General features: G+C 58.0%; 3 protein-coding genes across 3 annotated transcripts; 1 reads left to right on the plus strand and 2 right to left on the minus strand.

Annotated features, from left to right (window-relative positions):
• Positions 1 to 324: 324 nt before the first annotated feature.
• VTJ83DRAFT_6592 (uncharacterized protein) lies at positions 325 to 13,009 on the minus strand (the record flags this gene model as incomplete). Its single annotated transcript, XM_071013320.1, has 8 exons — positions 325 to 419; positions 493 to 837; positions 895 to 4,641; positions 4,849 to 4,935; positions 5,008 to 5,073; positions 5,128 to 5,700; positions 5,761 to 12,895; positions 12,962 to 13,009. 8 exons carry the CDS (start codon positions 13,007 to 13,009, stop codon positions 325 to 327), a joined length of 12,096 nt encoding a protein of 4,031 aa, XP_070864219.1.
• A 1,908-nt stretch (positions 13,010 to 14,917) lies between these two features.
• Positions 14,918 to 16,039, minus strand: VTJ83DRAFT_6593 (40S ribosomal protein eS6; the record flags this gene model as incomplete). The annotated part of the gene is made up of 6 exons (XM_071013321.1): positions 14,918 to 15,013; positions 15,073 to 15,240; positions 15,367 to 15,729; positions 15,785 to 15,791; positions 15,848 to 15,927; positions 16,034 to 16,039. The coding sequence occupies 6 exons, from the start codon at positions 16,037 to 16,039 to the stop codon at positions 14,918 to 14,920; spliced, it is 720 nt and encodes a 239-aa protein (XP_070864220.1).
• Positions 16,040 to 16,548: 509 nt separating this feature from the next.
• VTJ83DRAFT_6594 (uncharacterized protein) lies at positions 16,549 to 17,938 on the plus strand (the record flags this gene model as incomplete). The annotated part of the gene is made up of 2 exons (XM_071013322.1): positions 16,549 to 16,726; positions 16,791 to 17,938. The coding sequence occupies 2 exons, from the start codon at positions 16,549 to 16,551 to the stop codon at positions 17,936 to 17,938; spliced, it is 1,326 nt and encodes a 441-aa protein (XP_070864221.1).
• Between the last annotated feature and the right edge of the window lie 6 nt (positions 17,939 to 17,944).

Genomic DNA, 17,944 nt, shown 5'->3' on the forward strand with positions numbered 1-17,944 from the left:
GCAACCCTAGCGAACAGAATACATCGGACAGCGTACACTGCAACATAAAGCGGAAAACAAAGCGAGGAAGGCTCATCCGTGGTCATCCATCCTTCATTCCTCCCCCATCCTCCGCGGCATTTCCATCTTCGCCCCTCCTGCACCCAATTCATCTGCTGATGCACCCATCTGCTCCCGTCCCCGTAAGAGTACCAATGTTGTCTCGTTTAACCCCCACCCCCCTGACAGGTCGGGCACTTGATGCCGTTCCTCATTCATCACCCTCTCTATCCACCACCGCTGTCATCTGCCACCGTCATCTTTGCGTGACGCTGCCCACTGGATTTAGGCAAAGCCAAAATAGTCGCTCCCGGCTGTGATGGCCTTGAGGAGCTGGCTCCGGAGGATCTCGTAGCTTTCATACTCGGGTAGATCGAGTTCTGAGGGGAAAAATGAGGGTTAGGATACGGTCACTCAAACGTGAAGACAGAGAGCGGGATGGAGAAAACTTACGGTTGAAGCACGTGTGCGAACTGGGAAGTCGGTCCTTGTTGCCGTAATCGCGATGGATGTTGAACCGGTTGACGCCGTTCATGCCCTCGAGCTCCTTGAATCCGTTGAGCGGCACCTTGGACGTGCCCGTCACGAACTGCAAGAGCTTGGCCCGCTCTTCCTTGTCGAACGACCGCACTGCGCGCCAGAACCACTGGATCTGTTGCGACGCCGCCGTGTAGTTGTGGTATTCGGTGTGGGCCTTCCAGTCATCCACGTCAATGTCGGGCAGACCAGAGATGAGCAGCTCGAGCTCCTGCTCCGTGAAGATGGAGATGAGGTCCGCGGGAATGATGTCGTGGAAACCTGATTGCAACACGTCAGCGTCAAACATCGCCAAATGACACACGGAACTGTGCTTACCCTTCAAGAAGTGCTCCATTTGCTCCTTGACCGACGTGAGCAGCTTGTGCTCTACAATCAGGCGCACATACTCGTGCTTGTTCTCCTCCGTGACCGGAATGTTGCGGCCGTTCTCGATGAGGTCCACCACCTTGGTAACACCAAACTCGTCGTCCTCGACCGAGAAGGTCTCGGTAATGATGTCGGTGATATCGTTCTCGAGCATCCAGACGAGCGATTTGTAGTAGTCCGGATCGAACGACTCCATGTCCTTGACCGACACGGGCTTGCCGAGGATGCGCTTGTACACGGCGCGGCTGAAGTAACAGTCGAGCAGCCGGCCTTCGTACAAAGCCTTGCCAATGATGCGCCCGATGAACTTGAAGAACATCAGGTGCTCATCATTGATGCCGCTGAGCTTGTTCGGGTGGAACGTCGTGCGGTCCGACGACACAGGGATGAAGAGCGCGTAGTTGGGGTCGAACATCTGCCGGGCAAGCACTTGGAACCACTCGCGCGTGACGCCGCCGGCGTCGACACCCTCTTCGCCATGGAATCGGATGTTGAGCTTGCCAAACTTCATCTCTGGGCCTGACTTGAAGTAGAGCGACTTGAACGAGTCGTGGAAGACGTGTTCACGCCTTACCGAGATCTGCAGAGGCGGATACTGCGGGCGCTGCTGCTGGCCATTCTTCGCGTGCACGCTCCGGTTGAAGAAGTTCCTCTTGTTGTCGAACTCAAGCACCTTAGGATTCTTCACCAGCAGCGAGAACGTGCCGGACATAAGCTTGGGGTTCTGTCGGACAAGCTCGTTCAGGATACGGCGGTGCTCCTCCGTGAAGGTGAAGAAGAGGCTTGCGATGCGGTTCTCGGGCGGCGGGCTGGACAAGAGCATGTCCTTGGCTGACTGGGGCTGCGATGCAGGGGCCTCGGTGAGCGCGGTGTTCTTGCAGACCACCATCAGCGACTCGATCAGTGGGAGAAGAATCGTAGCGACGTTGAGCATGTTTTCCCGCTGCCGAATCGCGCTGAGGCAGGCGCTCAGCTTGTTCCACATGGTCCCGAACGTCGGGTTCCAGTAGAGCGAGCCGAGGAGATCCTCCTTGCTCTCATCCGCCGATTCACTGCCCTCTGCGCCGCTGGGCTTCTTGCTCTTGGTGTCAAACAAGTGGTCCAACGCAGTCAGAACACGCAGAAGCTTGTTCTGCTCGGAGGCGCCAGGAGAGAATTTGGCGAGCGCTATGCCCTGAATCTCGGTGCCAGACTCGGCCCGGAGGATGTGCGGAAGGAGATCCTCCAAATCCGAGACAATGTTCTCGCTCAGCATGCGGGCCTGTGCGACGAGCTCTTTTCCAAACACCTTTTTGGCACCGGGGATGTTCGACAGATTCTTGATGGTCGAGATGGTGTCCCGGAACGTTTTGGCGCTGCACTCCCGAGCAACGAAAACCTTGATGACAAGCTTGAGGTTGTGCTCCGGGATCGTGGGCGGCGTGAGCTGCCGAACCTTCTTCTCTTCAGGCTTGGGTTCTTTGGTTGTCGAGCCTTCAGCCTCGGGCTGATCCTTGCTGGCGGACGGCGACGGCTCCTCAGTCGTTGTGGGCGCCGCGGCCGGCTCCTGAGTCTGAGTAGCAGACGCGTGCTCTCCCGACGCTCCAGCGGTTTCAACAGTCGTCTCAGCCTCGGCCTTCTTGGCCTCCTCCTCAGCCTTCTTCTTGGCTTCCTCCTCGGCTTCCCTACGCCGGCGCTCAAGAGCCTGCAACGGGTATGTGACCTTGTTCAGGAGATCAGCTAGAAGCTGCATGACGGATGAGCTCTCCATGATGAGGTCCCGGTCCAGCAATGCCAACAGGGAGTTGATGGCGAACTTATTGGCCTTGCTGTTGGTGGCGGTGTCCTTGGCCTTGCCCTTGCGGCTGGTACTTCTCTTGAGCGTCGACGCCACGGTCTCATGTTCCGTCAAGAACAGCGACGGCACGTGCGGATTCTTGGTGGCAAGCTCCTGAAGCAGGTCAAGGCACTGCTGGACAATCAACAGCGGCGAGACCTCGGAGTTGGCCATGATCTGAGTCGGCGCGTTGAGATTGGTGAAGGTTCGCTTCAGGCTTTGGGGTGTCTTGGTCTGGTCCTTCTCCTTAGGCTGCTTTGCCTTCAGGGAGAGCTGGCTAAAGCTGCGTTCGACGGCATCCATGTCGGTGCTGCCGTCTTGAAGGATCTGGAGGACGGTGGAGATTACCTCCAGGCGGTTCTGGCGGTTTCCGCAGACGTGCGTGAAGACGTCGAACAGGTAGTTGCGGATAGAGCTCTGCTGCGTGATGAACATGAGCCGGAGCAGCGTGGCCACGCCGGCCTTGTCAAGCATCTGCACGATGGTGCGTCGCTGTGGCTTGGTCTCGGCAGCGCCCTCGGGCTGACGTCCGGTCTCTCGAGAACGGCTCGCATCAGGCGGCATATGATGGAGACCGTGACGTTGGGCGATGGCTCGAGCCTCAGCAGCAAGCTCAGGAGGCAGGTGGTCCATGATGTCCGCGCCCTGCTCCAGCAAGACCTGCTCACGGAGGGCAGGGTCGAAGGTGAGAAGGATGCTGGCCGGGTCCATGTCCACCGGCCCGAGATCTTGTCCAGCGGCGGCAGCCTGTCTGCGCTGCTCTTCACGCTCGCGACGCCGGCGCTCCTGACGCTCTTGCTGGACGATTTCGTCGCGCAGCTCCGGCGGCAATGCTTCAAGGAACTCCTGGAAGACCTCGGTATTCTCGCCTTCGGTAGCGGCTTGCTCGCGAGCCTGGGAACGACGAGCGCTCACGGTCTGAGCTATGACTTCCTCTCTGAACTCCTCAGGAAGCGCGGCGAGGTACTCGGGATCGATCCCAAGCTCCGTGACATTCACTTCCCTGCCGCGGATCGTAAAGACGGTAGGCTGCTGTTGTGTTCCGCTCGGCTGCTGGGTCTCGGGTTGTTGGGTCTCTGCATGAGACTCAACACCTTCCATGGCTTGTGGTTCGGCCCCGGTGCTGGTTTGAGCAGCTGCCGCAGCGGCCGCCTCCTCAGCTGCGCACGCCGCGTCGGCCTCGGCTTGCTCCCGTTCCCGGCGCTCCCTCTCCTCGGCCTCCTTCTTCTCCCTGGCGGCTCTCTCCTCAGCTTCCTTGGCCTCGCGCTCTTTGCGCTCTTCCTCCTCACGCTTCTTACGCTCTTCTTCCTCGCGCTTCTTACGCTCCTCTTCCTGCCTCCGCTTCTCCTCTGCCCGAGCCCTAGCTTCCTTCTCACGCTGGATAGCAGCAGGCGCAAGGATCCCGATAATCGCCGCTGTCAACATTTTGGACTTTTCAACGTGGTTGTAGCCGAAGATCATCCTGGCCTCCTCTTGCCAGCGCTGTGCGGTTGACTCAGGACTGAAGGCGACTGCTTGGTGGGGTTCTAGATAGACCTCACGGCGCGTCTCCCAGCGGCTCTCGCGGCCTGACTGTCCCAGGCTCATGGGGAGGTTGAAATGGCGAAGCTCGCCGGCAGAGGTCCGCAGGTGGAAGCTCATGGGAGGACCGCCATGCGGTGGGAACGGGATGTTCTGCATGAGGTCATTGATAAACGCGAGAGGAGCATCGATGGGCGGGACGAACGATCCGGGGAATCCAAGACGGACCAACTGGACACCTCCGCGAGACCCTGCGTCTTGACCAGCCCGGTTCGCGGAGAGCAGCAGTGGGTTGATCCCGTCATCGGCCGCGTTAGCGGGGGGCCGAGGATGGGCGTGACGAATGTAGCTGCGGAAATCTGACGGCTCAATATCAGTAAGATGTTCCACAAGGTGCCGAATTTGGCGTTGGAGAGCGTCTATGGGCAGAATCAAATCCCCACCGGGGATGCGTCGCGCGCGCCAACCTTGTTGGACGCGATCGTCACCCAGGGATGTACTGAATCCCAAGGGACCACGGGGGCTTTCGCTAGGTGAAAGGGTATCAAGGAACGGGTTCCGCGCACCTCCATGCCGGAAACGGTGATGAGGCTCGATCTGGGCAATGTCCCAGCCGAGGCCCGAAGAAGGCATGGCGATAGCATGGTCGTCATCTGAAACGTGTCAGAGTTGACGAGTGCGCGGTGCGGGTGGGAAAATAGCAAGCGTATGAAGACAGAACTTACGGTCATGATGGCCATGGTCGTAGTAACCTTCGTCCTCGTCACCTTCCTCCTCTTCTTCTTCGTCTCCTGCGCCGTTAGTTGTTTGTGTACCTGAGTAGGCAAGCAGATATGAGTACTCACCTTCGTCCTCGCCGCCATCATCGATGTAGCCGCCGTCGATGTCATGCGCGTCATCGGCTTCGAGATCCTCCTCGCCATCGATGACATCCCGGAGAATATCGGGGATGCGGTTGAGCTGGTCAAGGCCGTGGTTGTGTATGAGATCGTGCATGTCTTGTGCCTGCTCGTCGAACTGGTGCTCCTCGTCGGCCTCTTCATCTTCTTCATCCGTCTCGCTTTCCCAGCCGGATGCGCCGTCATCTTCCATCGGATGACCCTCCTCGTCGACAATCTCAATGCGGTCCTCCATCTCCTCCAAGTCTTCGTCGTCTTCCTCATCCTCATCATCATCATCCTCATCGTCTTCGTCCAGATCCTCATCATCGTCCTCATCCATGTCCTCATCGTCGTCTTCGTTCTCACCCATAATTACCTCGACGACGCCCGGTTCGCCGGGAAGGCCTTCGATGTTGCCCATGCCGTCGAGCATTTCATCCTCCTCGTCGCTGGGATTCTCCTCGTCGTCCTGGGACATCTCATCTCCATAGTCGAGCTCCTCGTCATAGGCCTCGTCCTCATACATAGCATCATCATCTGCAGCAAGAAACGTCAGTAATGAAATCTGCGGGACACTACCATAACTAAGCAACATACCATCTTCCTCCTCGTCGGAGAAGTCGTCCTCACGACCAGGCTCGAGGATGCCTAGAGTGGAGTTACGGTAGAGATCGGGGGTCTCCTCGCGGTCGTCATCGAGATCCGAAATCGAGGAGGCAGATGCGAAGTCGTCTTCAGGCTGGTCAGTCGTGGGCACGGGAATGACGTCCGACTGGCTTAGAAGATACGCCGTTCTTGTCAGTGAGCGCAAGACACGCAGGATGTATTTGATTGTGCGCTTGACGTTCGGGAACGTGAGGTCAATGTCGGCAATGGATGCTGTGAGAGCGCTGAGGTATCCCTTCTCGTACATGAGGCGCTTGAGCTGCGCCTGGGACCGGCTTACGGCCGGGTCTGTCGCGCGCGCATCCCGGGATTGGGAATCCTTGTCCTTCTCGCCGATCATCAAGCTCATCAGCTCTGCCGCGCACATCATCTTGCCGTAACGAATCTCATCACGCTCGCCCGGGGTCGCAGCCTCCTTGTACGCACGAAGGACCGTGTCAAGCACGAAACGTCGAACGAAGAGGAGGTCCGAGTCATCATCATACTCAAACTGGTTGCGATTGCGATCGATAGGCTTTTCCGGAGTCCGGGCGACGAGCGCCACGAGCACTGCCTGCGCATGAGTCGACGTGGCAGCCTTCTTCTTGATAACGGTGGAGTCCATGGAGATGCTTGCCGGGCCCAGACAGAGGAGGTCGTTGAGAAGGTAGTTCAGAACGCTCGAACGAGGCTTGATAGGCGTGTTCGCCTGCACAGGGGCGCTCCGCTTGAAGTTGATGAACTCGATCTTGGCGCGGTTAAAGCTCTGGAGGAGCTCCGCCAAGCAGTTGAGAAGGAAGCAGCGGTAGACAAAGATCGGGTGGTCTTCCGCCCTGAAGGCTGACTTGGATGGCTTCTTTTCCTTGTCTTTCTGATCCGACGGCTGCTGCTCGGCGGATGCGGTCCCCTCTGTGCCGCCAGTAGAGGACTCTGCCTCCGACCCAGAGTCCTTGGTTGCCTGGCTTACTGACTCCCTGTCATCTACCTCCCGGTAGTTGAGCAACTCACAGAGCAAAAAGTGGATAACGCCGTCGGTATTCTCGAGAACAGGGCGCTTGACCTCAAAGGGCGTCTTGAGCGCATCAGCCATCTCCTTGTCCGCGGACTCGGTAGATGGCTTGACATCCTCGATGGTCAAATCCTCGGTCGCTTGGACAGCGGGCTCGACTGAGCCTTCCTTGGTTGCCGTGGGCTCCTCCGCGGGCTTTTCGGTTTCCTTGAGGGACAGGCTGGGGTTGCGGTCAAATATTGGTGTCCAGTTGTTGAGCTTGACGAGATCGTTGGTGACGTCAACGAAGAGCTCGGGCGAGCGAAGGGCCACATGTGAGAGGTGTCGCAGGTAGCTCTGCGGGTCGTGGTAGCTTCTCGGGCCCCTGGATGAAGACGACAATAACTGCCGGATCTCTGTCTCCATCGTCTGACGAACCATATCTTCATCCTCCACTATGTGACGAAGAATTATCATGATATTGTTCGAGATGTGCGCCTGGTTGAGGCGTGATGAGCCTCCACTGCAGAGCTGCTTCGCCATCACAAACAGGCGCATCAGATTCCGCTTTTCGCCGACAATCTTCGCTGTCGCATGGTCCCGAGTAAGGATGACCAAGATGCGCAACACAGACACTGCGAGGGTTTCTTCTTTGCCGATGCGTGGGAGGATGTCCAGAATCGCCGTGAGCAGGCTGGAGTGATTATCAGCGGACAAGTTCGGCTCCTTTACTGCCCATTCGGGCGGCTGGCATGGCTCATCCTCGCGCGACGGCGGCTTCCACCGCACTTCAACAGGCTGCTCGGAGTCGGTCAGGAGGGTCTCAAAGATGAGAAGGATGTAGGGAATCCACGAAGGAAGCTCCTCTTGAGCACTGGCCGGAGAAACTTTGAGAAAGCCGAGGTACTCTCCGATGTTCTCCTTCAGAGTTGGGAGGGTTGACTTGAAGAAAGACCGGCTCTGCAGTAGCAGCGACAACAAATGGGCGTAGGCAGAAATTCCGCGGCCGTTGGCCTTCCTCTCCTCCTCGTCCTTTATGACAAAGGGCATGAGGGCCTGTACAAGGAGGTTGCCAACCTCAACTCTCTTCTCCTCATTGTCGGGCTTGAGGACGGTGGCCTGGACAAGATCGCAGACTTCAAAGACCAGATCCGGATGGGCCCGGATGATGCCGAGGCAACGCTCAAACAAGCCATTTTGCATCTCGGTGCGCTCCTTGTCAAGGTCGTCCTTGGTGACGGGTGGGATTGCCAATGCTTGCTCCGATGAACTAGACGGACCGTCGACCCCGTGGGCTGGCGCCGCAGAAGTGCCCCCACCAACTTCTTCTTGGCTTCCTGAGCTCTCGCTTGAGTCGTCATCTTGGGACTCATCTGACGAGGGGTCCTCCTCGACAGCGTGGTCGATGGCATTCCTCATGAAATTTTCGACCTCGGGGCCGGGATCCAAGGACATGGGATCGGCGGGGGGGACATTTGCCGGCGCAGATCCGTCATCGGCAACTTGGGTTTCCTGTGGCGTTGGCGACGGCGGAGCCTGGTAGGCATCTGGCTCGGGGACCGGATTGCGACTGCCGGCCAGGCCCTTTGAGTGAGCGCGGCAGTAGTCCTCGGCGTCCTCGGGCTTACCATTCGCGCGGTACACCGCTTCGCGGGCGAGCTCTTCGTCGTACGTCCCGCTCAACTTCTTGATCTGATCCGCGTGGGCGGTCCACTTGAAGCGAACGGGCTCTATGTCCTTGAACGGCGATGGCGGGAGCCCTTTGTCCGTCTTGCGCCAGGCGTTCGATTCCTGATCCGCGGTTGCAATGGTCTTGATGATGTCGATGAGACGACTCACCGCGGTGGTGGGCGCCTTCTTGACGAAGTCAGACTCCCAAAGCTCGCGGGCGGTGGGCAGGACCAACACCCTGAGCTCCACAACAAGCTGGTTGGCCAAGTCTTTGTGGCGTTCCGCCGGTCGGGGGAACAGGCTGGTCTGGTTGAACGATTCGACCACGTGCTTGCCGTTCACGATGACGTTGTAGATGTCGAGAATCTTCTTGAGGCCAAGCGTAGCCAGATGCAGCTTGTGAGAGCCTTCGCCCTCAGAAGAACCTTTGGAAACCAGGTCGGCGAACTTGAGGAGCATCTTGTTGAGGAGGTCAATGCCGCCAAGGTCCTTAAGTGCAACCAGGACCGGCAAGACCAGGTTGGCAGACGGGCGGTCGGGCTGACGAGATGGGTCAATCAACATCTCGCGTAGCGCGTCGAACATTGCCAGCCAGTAGTGCAGATCGCGAGCCGCCAGCTCCTGCCCGGGGATCTCGAGCTGGTCAAGGATCGAAGCGGCCAACGTCTCGGCAAGCTTCAGGTGATGCGCTCTAAGGAAATTATCAACCCCGCGCCGCGGGAGCAGGACCTTTCCAATGGTTTGGAAGAATGGGAGCATGCTTGGTGTCACTGTCTCCAGAAGACGATGGATCACGGCGTAGCTCTTGTACTGAATGGACTCGCGCTCTTCTTTCGTCAGCTCCTTGGGCTTCGAAGGTGTCTCGGCTGGCTTCTGTTGCGCGATGGCTGGATTGGCCTCATCAGGCTTAGCCGGATCATTGGCAGGGCCCGAAGACGTTTCGGCGGCATCCGAGATGAAGGGCTTGTTGCCCGTCCAGTGCTGCGGAACGAGGGCGGCGAGAGCCATGTCCTCAGTGGTGACACCACGCACGAGGGGCCCGAGACGCTTGATCAGGGAGACGAAATAGTCAAAGACATTCACCGGCGGCATTGAGACAGTTGCTGACCTCGACGAGTACGGGAAACTCTGATACAGCGCCCGAAGCAATGCTTGGAGCTTCACGAGGGCCTTAACCACGCGCGTACCCTTGGCGACCTTACGGACGGACTCCTCGTCCCACTTCCCGTGCTGGTCCACAAGGGAGAAGCCGGGGACGATGAAAGGAGCAAAGAACGGGCCCGCACCCTCGCTTCCGAGCAGGGGCTCCAGGTCATCAAGAGCAGCGTGGATTCTGGTGAGGAGGGACGGCAAGCCAAGCACCTGGCTCGATTCGATGGCAGCTGCGAGGGCGTGGCTGAGAGAACGAGCGGCGCCGGTGGTATCGAAGTCCTCAGGAAGGCAGGACGCATCCGCCAATTCCAACAGCAGCTCAATTCCGCCGTCACGGACGAACGACGACTTGATGCTCTGGCTGTGGAAAACAGCGTTGAGGAATGACGCGACGGCGCCGACATACGGTGTGATCTCGTGTTGTGGTCCGGTTGGTTTTGACGCCTCAGCGCTGCTGGCATCTTTGCTAGAATCGGCGGTCTGGGTAGGGCCGGCGGTCGCGTCGGTCATCTCGACATCCGGATCGTCCGTTGTCGCCTTGCCCTTCCCCTTTGCCGGCGAGGCCGCGGTTTCCGATTTCTGGAGCAGCGATTCATCTGCGGTGACGGGCTTCCCGTCCGGCCCGACCACTGATACCTTGGCGCCCCAGCCTGTTGTTGACTTGGCCTTCGCGATGTGCACAACCCGGGCCACCATGTCGATGATGGCGTTGGAGATGGTCGGACGAAGTGCCGGATGGTGACGGGCCAGTTCGTCGAAGCTGCTGCCAACCACGTTGGCGAGGTCGGCTTCCGACAAGACTTGCACATGCTCAGGGCTCTCAAAGATCTCCAGGTAGACCTCAAGGGCACGGGAGGCGACGACCATTTTCATGCCTGTATTGTTCAAGGAAATGGAGTTCAAGATAGAGGGGATAATGCTGATCGCGTCATTCGAGGCGAGGACGCCTGGGGCCAGACGTCCTCTCGGCGCCTCGAGCATTTCCTGCGTTGGAGGGTGAGGCCGGTCGTCGGGCTCGAAGACAACTGAATCGTCATTGTCAGGCGGCGTGGCGGCGTTTTCGCCATCGCCGTGAGATTCCGCGCCAGACGTACCCGCGCGCTTCGGTAGGGCGACGGGATTGCCGGTAAGAGTCGTGAGGAAGCTCTGGATCATGCCAGACTCGGAAATGGCGGCAAAGCTTGTTGGATCGTTATTGATGAAGTCGCTTAGCAGGCCGGCGGCATTGGTCCAGACGAGAGACCCAAAGACGTGCATGTTCTCAGTGATGGTGAGGAGGGCGCCGAGCAGAGCCGAATTATCCACCAAGTTCCTCAAGAGCCGATCAATGTTGGTGCCAAAGGAAAACGCGTTCGTCATGACGTGGTGGATAAACTTGAGCAGCCATTTGAGCGTCTGCTGGTGATAGAAGGGGATCTCGTAGTCGACCGTGTGGGAGTGGAACTCGGGTTTCGTCCCCAGACCTTCCGCAACGAGCTCCTTCGACCGGGCAACCGTGTGGACGATCAAGTTGGAGATGGCATCAAGACCACCAGCATTGCTGAACACGGTGAAGGCCCCGTTGAATCCGTAGATGATGGTATCGAGGAACGCCAGCACCATGCTATAGTTGCGGGTCGCCGTCTTGGAGCGGAGGTTGAGGATCTCCACCATGATCTCCAAGAGCCCTGCGGAGGACATCTCCTGACCGATGCGAGAAGCCATTGCCATCTGGAGCGTCAGGGCGAAGAGGCTTGCGCGCCAGTGGTCGGCATCCGCCACCTTCCCATCGTCCGGTTCGCTCGCATCGTCCTTCATGCTCGCCACTGCCTTCCGGATGACGTACAGGAGAACGCCGTGGTTAACGTTTGCGTTCAGTGCTGCAATCACCTCCGAGTATTTGGTTTGCATGACGGTGATGGACTCCAGAGCTGCCAGCGCGATGGCCTGCAGGTGGAGGGGGGTGTCGGGGGTCCCATCGGCAGAGGGGTGGACGAGCTCGGCAAGTTGGTAGACGAGCTGGTAGCGGCGCGGTTCGTCATTGTCCTGCTTCAGAACCTTCTCAATGAAGGTGGCCTCGGAGTGGATGTAGGCGAGGTTTGTAATTGCCAGCAGACGGACAGCGAGGGCGAGCTGCCTGTCCTCCGGTGATCCCAACAGTGCCTTGGAGATCCTCAGCCGGTTCAGGAACTCGTACCGTGAGGCCTTGGGCATGTCGGCTGGGCATTGACTGAGGAGGCTATATGCAGACGTCGACTGCACCTGGACCTGCCGCACCTCAAAGGACCTGGGGCCGGAACTTGCGTGGTCGTCGCCGTGGACCGCATAGCTGCGGCCGCCCGGGCTCTCATCCGCGCCCGAGAGCTTAGACGAACGCGGGGTATGAGAAGAGGTGGTAGCGCTACGCCGGAGGGGAGTCGGGGATGCGGGCGCAGACGCTGAGCCACCTTCTCCCGCGTGGGGCTCTGCAGCCGCAGGTGCCGCGACCTCGGACTTTGGATAATAGACGATCTTGATATCACCCCACCCGGCCCAGCGACCATCGTCAGTGGAGCCAGCCGCAACGATGGCGGTCAGGTCGTTGGCGTAGACGATCGCAGCGTTTCGATGGCTGGGAAGCGGAGTTTTGTCCTTACCCTTGGTCGCCGAAACGGGGGTCGAGGGCGGAAGGTCGGCGAAGCGCACGGGGGAGATGGGCGTCTTGACGAAGGGCTGGGCCAAGGAGTGCACCTTCTCGAGATCAATGTTGTAATGATTAGCGAGTAGCGCGCTGCTCACATGACGATTCAGGCTGCCGACCCGCTTGATCGAGGCCTGGTAGCGCTGCGCGAGTTCTAGGCCAACCTCAAGGGTGGAGTAGACGACGCCAAGGTCTGTCGAGTTCAACAGGTCGTTCAGATGAGAGCTACTGGCGTATATGCTCCGGTTTCCGCAGTGCTGCAGAAGCACCCGGGTGAAGGTAAGGATGGATATGATGAGGTGGCGATCGCCGTCCTCCTTGTAGCCCAACTGCGCCAGGCGCTCCTTGGTAAAGGGCTTCTCGTCGAGATACTCGACGGGGGCGCCTTGATTTAGCAGCAAGTCGCACGAAAAGTCTCGCACCTGAAACCCATCGTGAAGCTTGTAAGTGGCGCAGAACGCCTCGAGGATGCTGTCGAACCGGTTGAGGAGCGGGATCCAGTGGTACAGATCGCCACGCGGGAACGGCCATCGCGTCGGGAACTCGTCGAGCTTCGACGGGATGAGCGGCAACGGAGTGGTCGCGGCAGAGGTGACGTAGTCCTGCACCCAAAGCGACTGGAGGAGCAATGAGTCAGCGAGGGTGGCTGGTGAACGGAGCGAAAGGGCCGGGGAGCAACATACCAGAGTCTCCCTGTGCTTCGGCTGCATGGATTTTGTAATCTTGCCCATCTTGACGAAGCGGCCGAGCGGCCGGGGCTAACGAACGAAAACGGTTCCCCCTCCACTACCCACGCGTCCCAGACGCGCGACAGCTTTGCTTCAGGTCTGTAGACCCACGACTCGCTGGACGCGCAGAGGGCGATGTTGGGTGCCTGTTCCGTGATGGACGCGGGAGGAGAGACCAGCGATGGGAATAATGGAAATGGCGCCCGCGGAGAAACCCGTGCTGTGGTCGGGAAGTAATCGTTCTACGGGCCGCGCGGTCTGTGGTTGCTTGGATGCACTCGGCTCGGCGATGGCGAACCTAGAAGCTTCCCCTCCAAGACGCCGAGGACAGCTCAAGACGAGTGCAGGTCGCCTTCAGAGTCTCGGAAAATCAGAGGAGGAAACGAAGGCAGACGACGTGGTCGCCAGAATCTCGATGTCGATGATTACGGTTGATGTTGACCAAAGTTTTCGCCAAGGTCCAGGTGAGTGGAAGGTTTGAAGGTCAAAGTACCAGAGGCTGTGGTGGGAAAGGCGGAGGGCCTGGTTGAAAGGTTCGAAAGGCGATGACGGAAGAGCTGGTGGTAACTTTGGTCAGGTACAAACCAAAAATGCTGCCGATGGCCGAACCGGTGCTTGCCGCAAAGAAATGGTACATACAGTAGTTACACCTCATTACGGTACGGTACCGTCAGCAACCTGAAGAGCCCAAACGAAGGTGGGGCAGAAGCGGCGGGAGCTCCCAGCCTTGGCCTTGTTTTCTTGTTCTATATGTCTTCATTACCTCCTCAACCTCGCATCCCTTGGAGCTCCATGCCCTGCTCTGCAGCTTCTCTGCCCTTTTTTCCGTGTGGGGGTCACTGCACGTTCACAAACTGCATCGAAGTACACAGTAGTTCATGGCCCGGACTTACGTTCAACAAGCGTGATGACACACAATCAACCCCACTTCTATGGCCAAAGTGGGGTCTTGGTTCTGCCCCCATACGCTTGAATACAACCATCCATGTACCGAAAAACACCAAACCCGACCTGAAGCTCCCTCACCCGGAGCTTGAAGGCATGCCATGGATTTTAGCCTCAGGCCAAGCAACTGGAATCTGCGGCGTGGACGTCGTAACATTGTATGTTGGCTATGGCTCTCCATGCAAATAAGGTCCGGTTAGATTTGTGATTTAGGGGACATGGATCCTTGACAAAGGCGCCAACAGGAAAAGTCAGCGCGGCACGGAAATCCTTTTGGTCCAAACCGGACGCTCGAGGTCGCGACGGAGAGGATGCGGATCAGTCCCCATCCGCCGGACGGCCTTTACCCAAGAGATTTTGCTGAAAATGAATCTTCCAAAAAAAAAAACTAAATAGTTTGCTGAATGGAAACTGGCTCGAGGTATTAGACTATACAGCGTGTGGCATTCTAGTGGCACACTTGATCTCTCCCACAGCGAAGTATCAGCCATGATCAACGGGTCGAGACGCCAGTACAGACGGTCCCAGGGGCTGTGGGCAGCGATAGGCATTCACAAATCAGATTCAGGAAATATGGATATGATCCTCGCGTTTCCCAGGTCGCATAACTGAGCTACCAACACAATGAGGATATCGGTAGGTTGCCGGACGATACCAGATGTTCCATGCTGCACAGGATGTCAGTCGGAGCAGGCAAATTGGTATCATGATAAAAAAAACCCATGAGTGACGAAACCCCCCGGGACGGGTAACAGGCCTGGCCAAGTGAGGCCGTGGCGGCGTGTCTTGGTTCTTCGTGGTTCTCCGTGCCTCCTAGCTCTAGCACCCCAGATGCTCAAAGCAAACCTAGACTCGTTTCTCCGGATTTCGCGGTAGCCATCTCTACCATGTACACATCCCAGATGAGCCAGCACGCCATAACCGTTTCCCAAAGCAACCCAAGACCCATTACCGAACGCCCCAATTTTACTTGCGGAGAGAGCTGGCGCGCCGGGCGCGGGCATCGGCCTTCTGGGCCTTGGCCTCGGCGACACGCTTGGCCAGGATCTGGGCGTACTCGTTCTAAGAGCAAGATTAGCTTCTGCGCCCAGAACTTCCCGGTCGTGGGCAGCTTGACATACCGCCTCATCCTTGACCTTCTCAGCCTGGCGGCGCTTGAGCGCGATGCGGTGACGCTTGTGCTGCAGGCGCTGGGGAGTGACCAGGCGCTGGATGCGAGGAGCCTTGGTGTAGGCCTTCTTGCCCTCACCCTTAGGCTGGACCTCGCGCCTGATGACGTACTTGCGGACCTATGGTTCCAGACATTCGTATCAGCGTCGGAACGTTGCACTCAGACTCTACCCGAACTGCGCGATGGGGATCGACGCAAATCCGTGGCAGGCGATGACGGGAAACGAGCAGCATCGAGCACGTACATCGTCATCCTTGCTGAGGCCGAAGAAACGGCGGATCTTGGTGGCACGCTTGGGGCCGAGGCGCTTGGGGTGGACGGTGTCGGTCAGGCCGGGGATTTCCTGCTCGCCCTTCTTGACGATCGAGAGGGCCAGAACCGAGAGATCGTGGCTGACGATGCAACCGCGGACCGACTTGCGCTTGCGCTCGCCGCTGCGGCGGGGGCGGTAGCACGAGTGGCCGTCGGAGAGCAGGAGGCGGACACGGGCGTGGGTCATGACACCCTGCTTCATCGGGAAACCCTGCTTGTCGTTGCCGCCGGTAATGCGGAGGATGTAGCCCTTCCACTCATCGCCAAGCGGGTCGCCGGCCACCTCAGCGCCCATCTGGTCTTGGTCAGTACGAGTTCGCGGCGGTTCGGAAAGGTTTGATCAAACATACGCGCTTGCTGTGAAGACGCCGTCAGCTCAGAATCCTCAGAAAATGGCTAGAGAAGTAACATACTCATAGAAGTGCCTCAGCTTCCGCTCATCTTCCACCTCGAACAGCTTCTGCGAGCCGTTCGCAGGGTACGAAATGTTCAGCTGCAGGTTGGTCAGTCTCGGTTGTCAAATCCAGAATCGAAACAGAGCATCGCGGTCAAAACAATGACTCTGTGGTTCGAAGCAATCGATATCGTGACGCTCTCACCTTCATTTTGTCGGTATTTGCTGAACGGCCGTCGTCGTTGATGCTGGCTGGGAGACTGGAGAAATCGGCGGGAGGAGGTTTTTGTGTGCACCTACGCCAGAAAGAAATCTTAGGGCACAATGACTGCACGTTTTGATTGGTTTCTGAAGCATTCAGGGACCCACCCGAATTTGTGTGGGGCCGCGCGCTCGCCAAGTGCCAGCCAGGGGCGGCTGGTTTGTGGGTCGAGTTCCAGCGCCTGGCCAAAAGGTTTGCCATTGACTAGTTATTATCGATAACACAAAACCAAGCCATCAACAGAGGGGCACAGAGCTTTTGGAGGGGCACTTACTGACGGTACTCCTGGCAGACAAAACGACAAACTCACCACTAAAGGAGCCGTATCGCCCACCGGACTCTGTTATATTATCCCAGGTCTTATTCCTCAAAACCACCACTTACAAAGCTTATTGCCAGTCCAGCACTGGCACCCAGTGCCCTCGTCCTAGCGTCGCCGAGTCTGTGTCTCGTTGAGGATGGAAGACGACCGGATACAGGTCGACTTAGGCATTGCCGCTGAGATAGAAGAGAAACACATTCAGGAAAATGCTCTGAAGCAACCCAAGAGGCGTTTCGTTGGCAAGCGGTCGGCGACCGAGTCCGGAAAGCCGGGTTCAAGCTCACCATCTATCGAGGATGGAGGGGTTGTTCCAGGTATGCCAATCAATGAGCGTCCAGAAGTGAGTAGGGGATGGCGAAGCTCACAGCAACAAAACAGTTACCCAGCCGAGGAGACCGATGAGGATGGTCAACCAAATTCCCCCAGAGATTCTCAACGATGAGTCCCTCAAGGAGGCAATAGCTCTCTTACCAGCCAACTACTCCTTCGAGATACCCAAGACTATCCATCGCATCCGCTCTTTGGGTGCCAAACGGGTCGGGTTGCAGATGCCCGAGGGACTGCTCCTCTTCGCCACAACCATTTCCGACATCATCACCCAATTCTGCCCGGGCGTTGAAACGCTCATCATGGGTGACGTCACGTACGGCGCATGCTGCATCGATGACTACACCGCGCGTGCCATGGGGTGCGACCTTCTGGTGCACTATGCGCACAGTTGCCTGGTCCCTGTCGATGTCACCAAGATCAAGACGCTCTACGTGTTTGTCGACATTAGCATAGACACGTCCCATCTGTTAGCAACCCTGGAGCGCAACTTTATGCCAGGAAAAACGATCGCGCTTGTTGGCACCATCCAGTTCAACGCCACCATCCACGGCGTGCGATCGGCTCTGGAAAAGGCGGGCTTCAAGGTGATGGTGCCTCAGATCGCCCCTCTTTCTAGGGGAGAGATTCTCGGGTGCACGTCTCCTAACCTTGCCAAATGCACGGACAGCCCGGTTGACTTGATCTTGTACTTGGGCGACGGTCGCTTCCACCTCGAGAGCATCATGATCCACAACCCGGGTATCCCAGCCTACCGTTACGACCCGTATTCACGCAAGCTAACGCACGAGACGTACGGGCACGACGAAATGCAAGATATGCGACGGGATGCCATCCGAAAAGCCAAAACAGCCAAGAAATGGGGCCTCATCCTCGGATCTCTGGGGCGGCAAGGGAACCCGCACACCATGGCCCTGATCGAGTCCAAGTTGACAAACTTGGGGATCCCATTTGTCAACCTGCTTTTGAGCGAAATCTTCCCCGGCAAGTTGGCGCTCATGAACGACGTTGAATGCTGGGTCCAAGTGGCTTGTCCACGGCTGAGCATTGACTGGGGGTATGCCTTTCCAAAGCCGCTGTTGACGCCATACGAAGCGCTAGTCGCATTGGAAGAGAGGGAAGATTGGGGCAAAGGGCCATATCCCATGGACTATTATGGTAAAGACGGGCTAGGAAGGACCAAACCGGCGGCTGGGTGAGCGACA

Source organism: Remersonia thermophila, chromosome 6 (assembly GCF_042764415.1).
Source record: "Remersonia thermophila strain ATCC 22073 chromosome 6, whole genome shotgun sequence".
Lineage (NCBI taxonomy): Eukaryota > Fungi > Ascomycota > Sordariomycetes > Sordariales > Chaetomiaceae > Remersonia > Remersonia thermophila.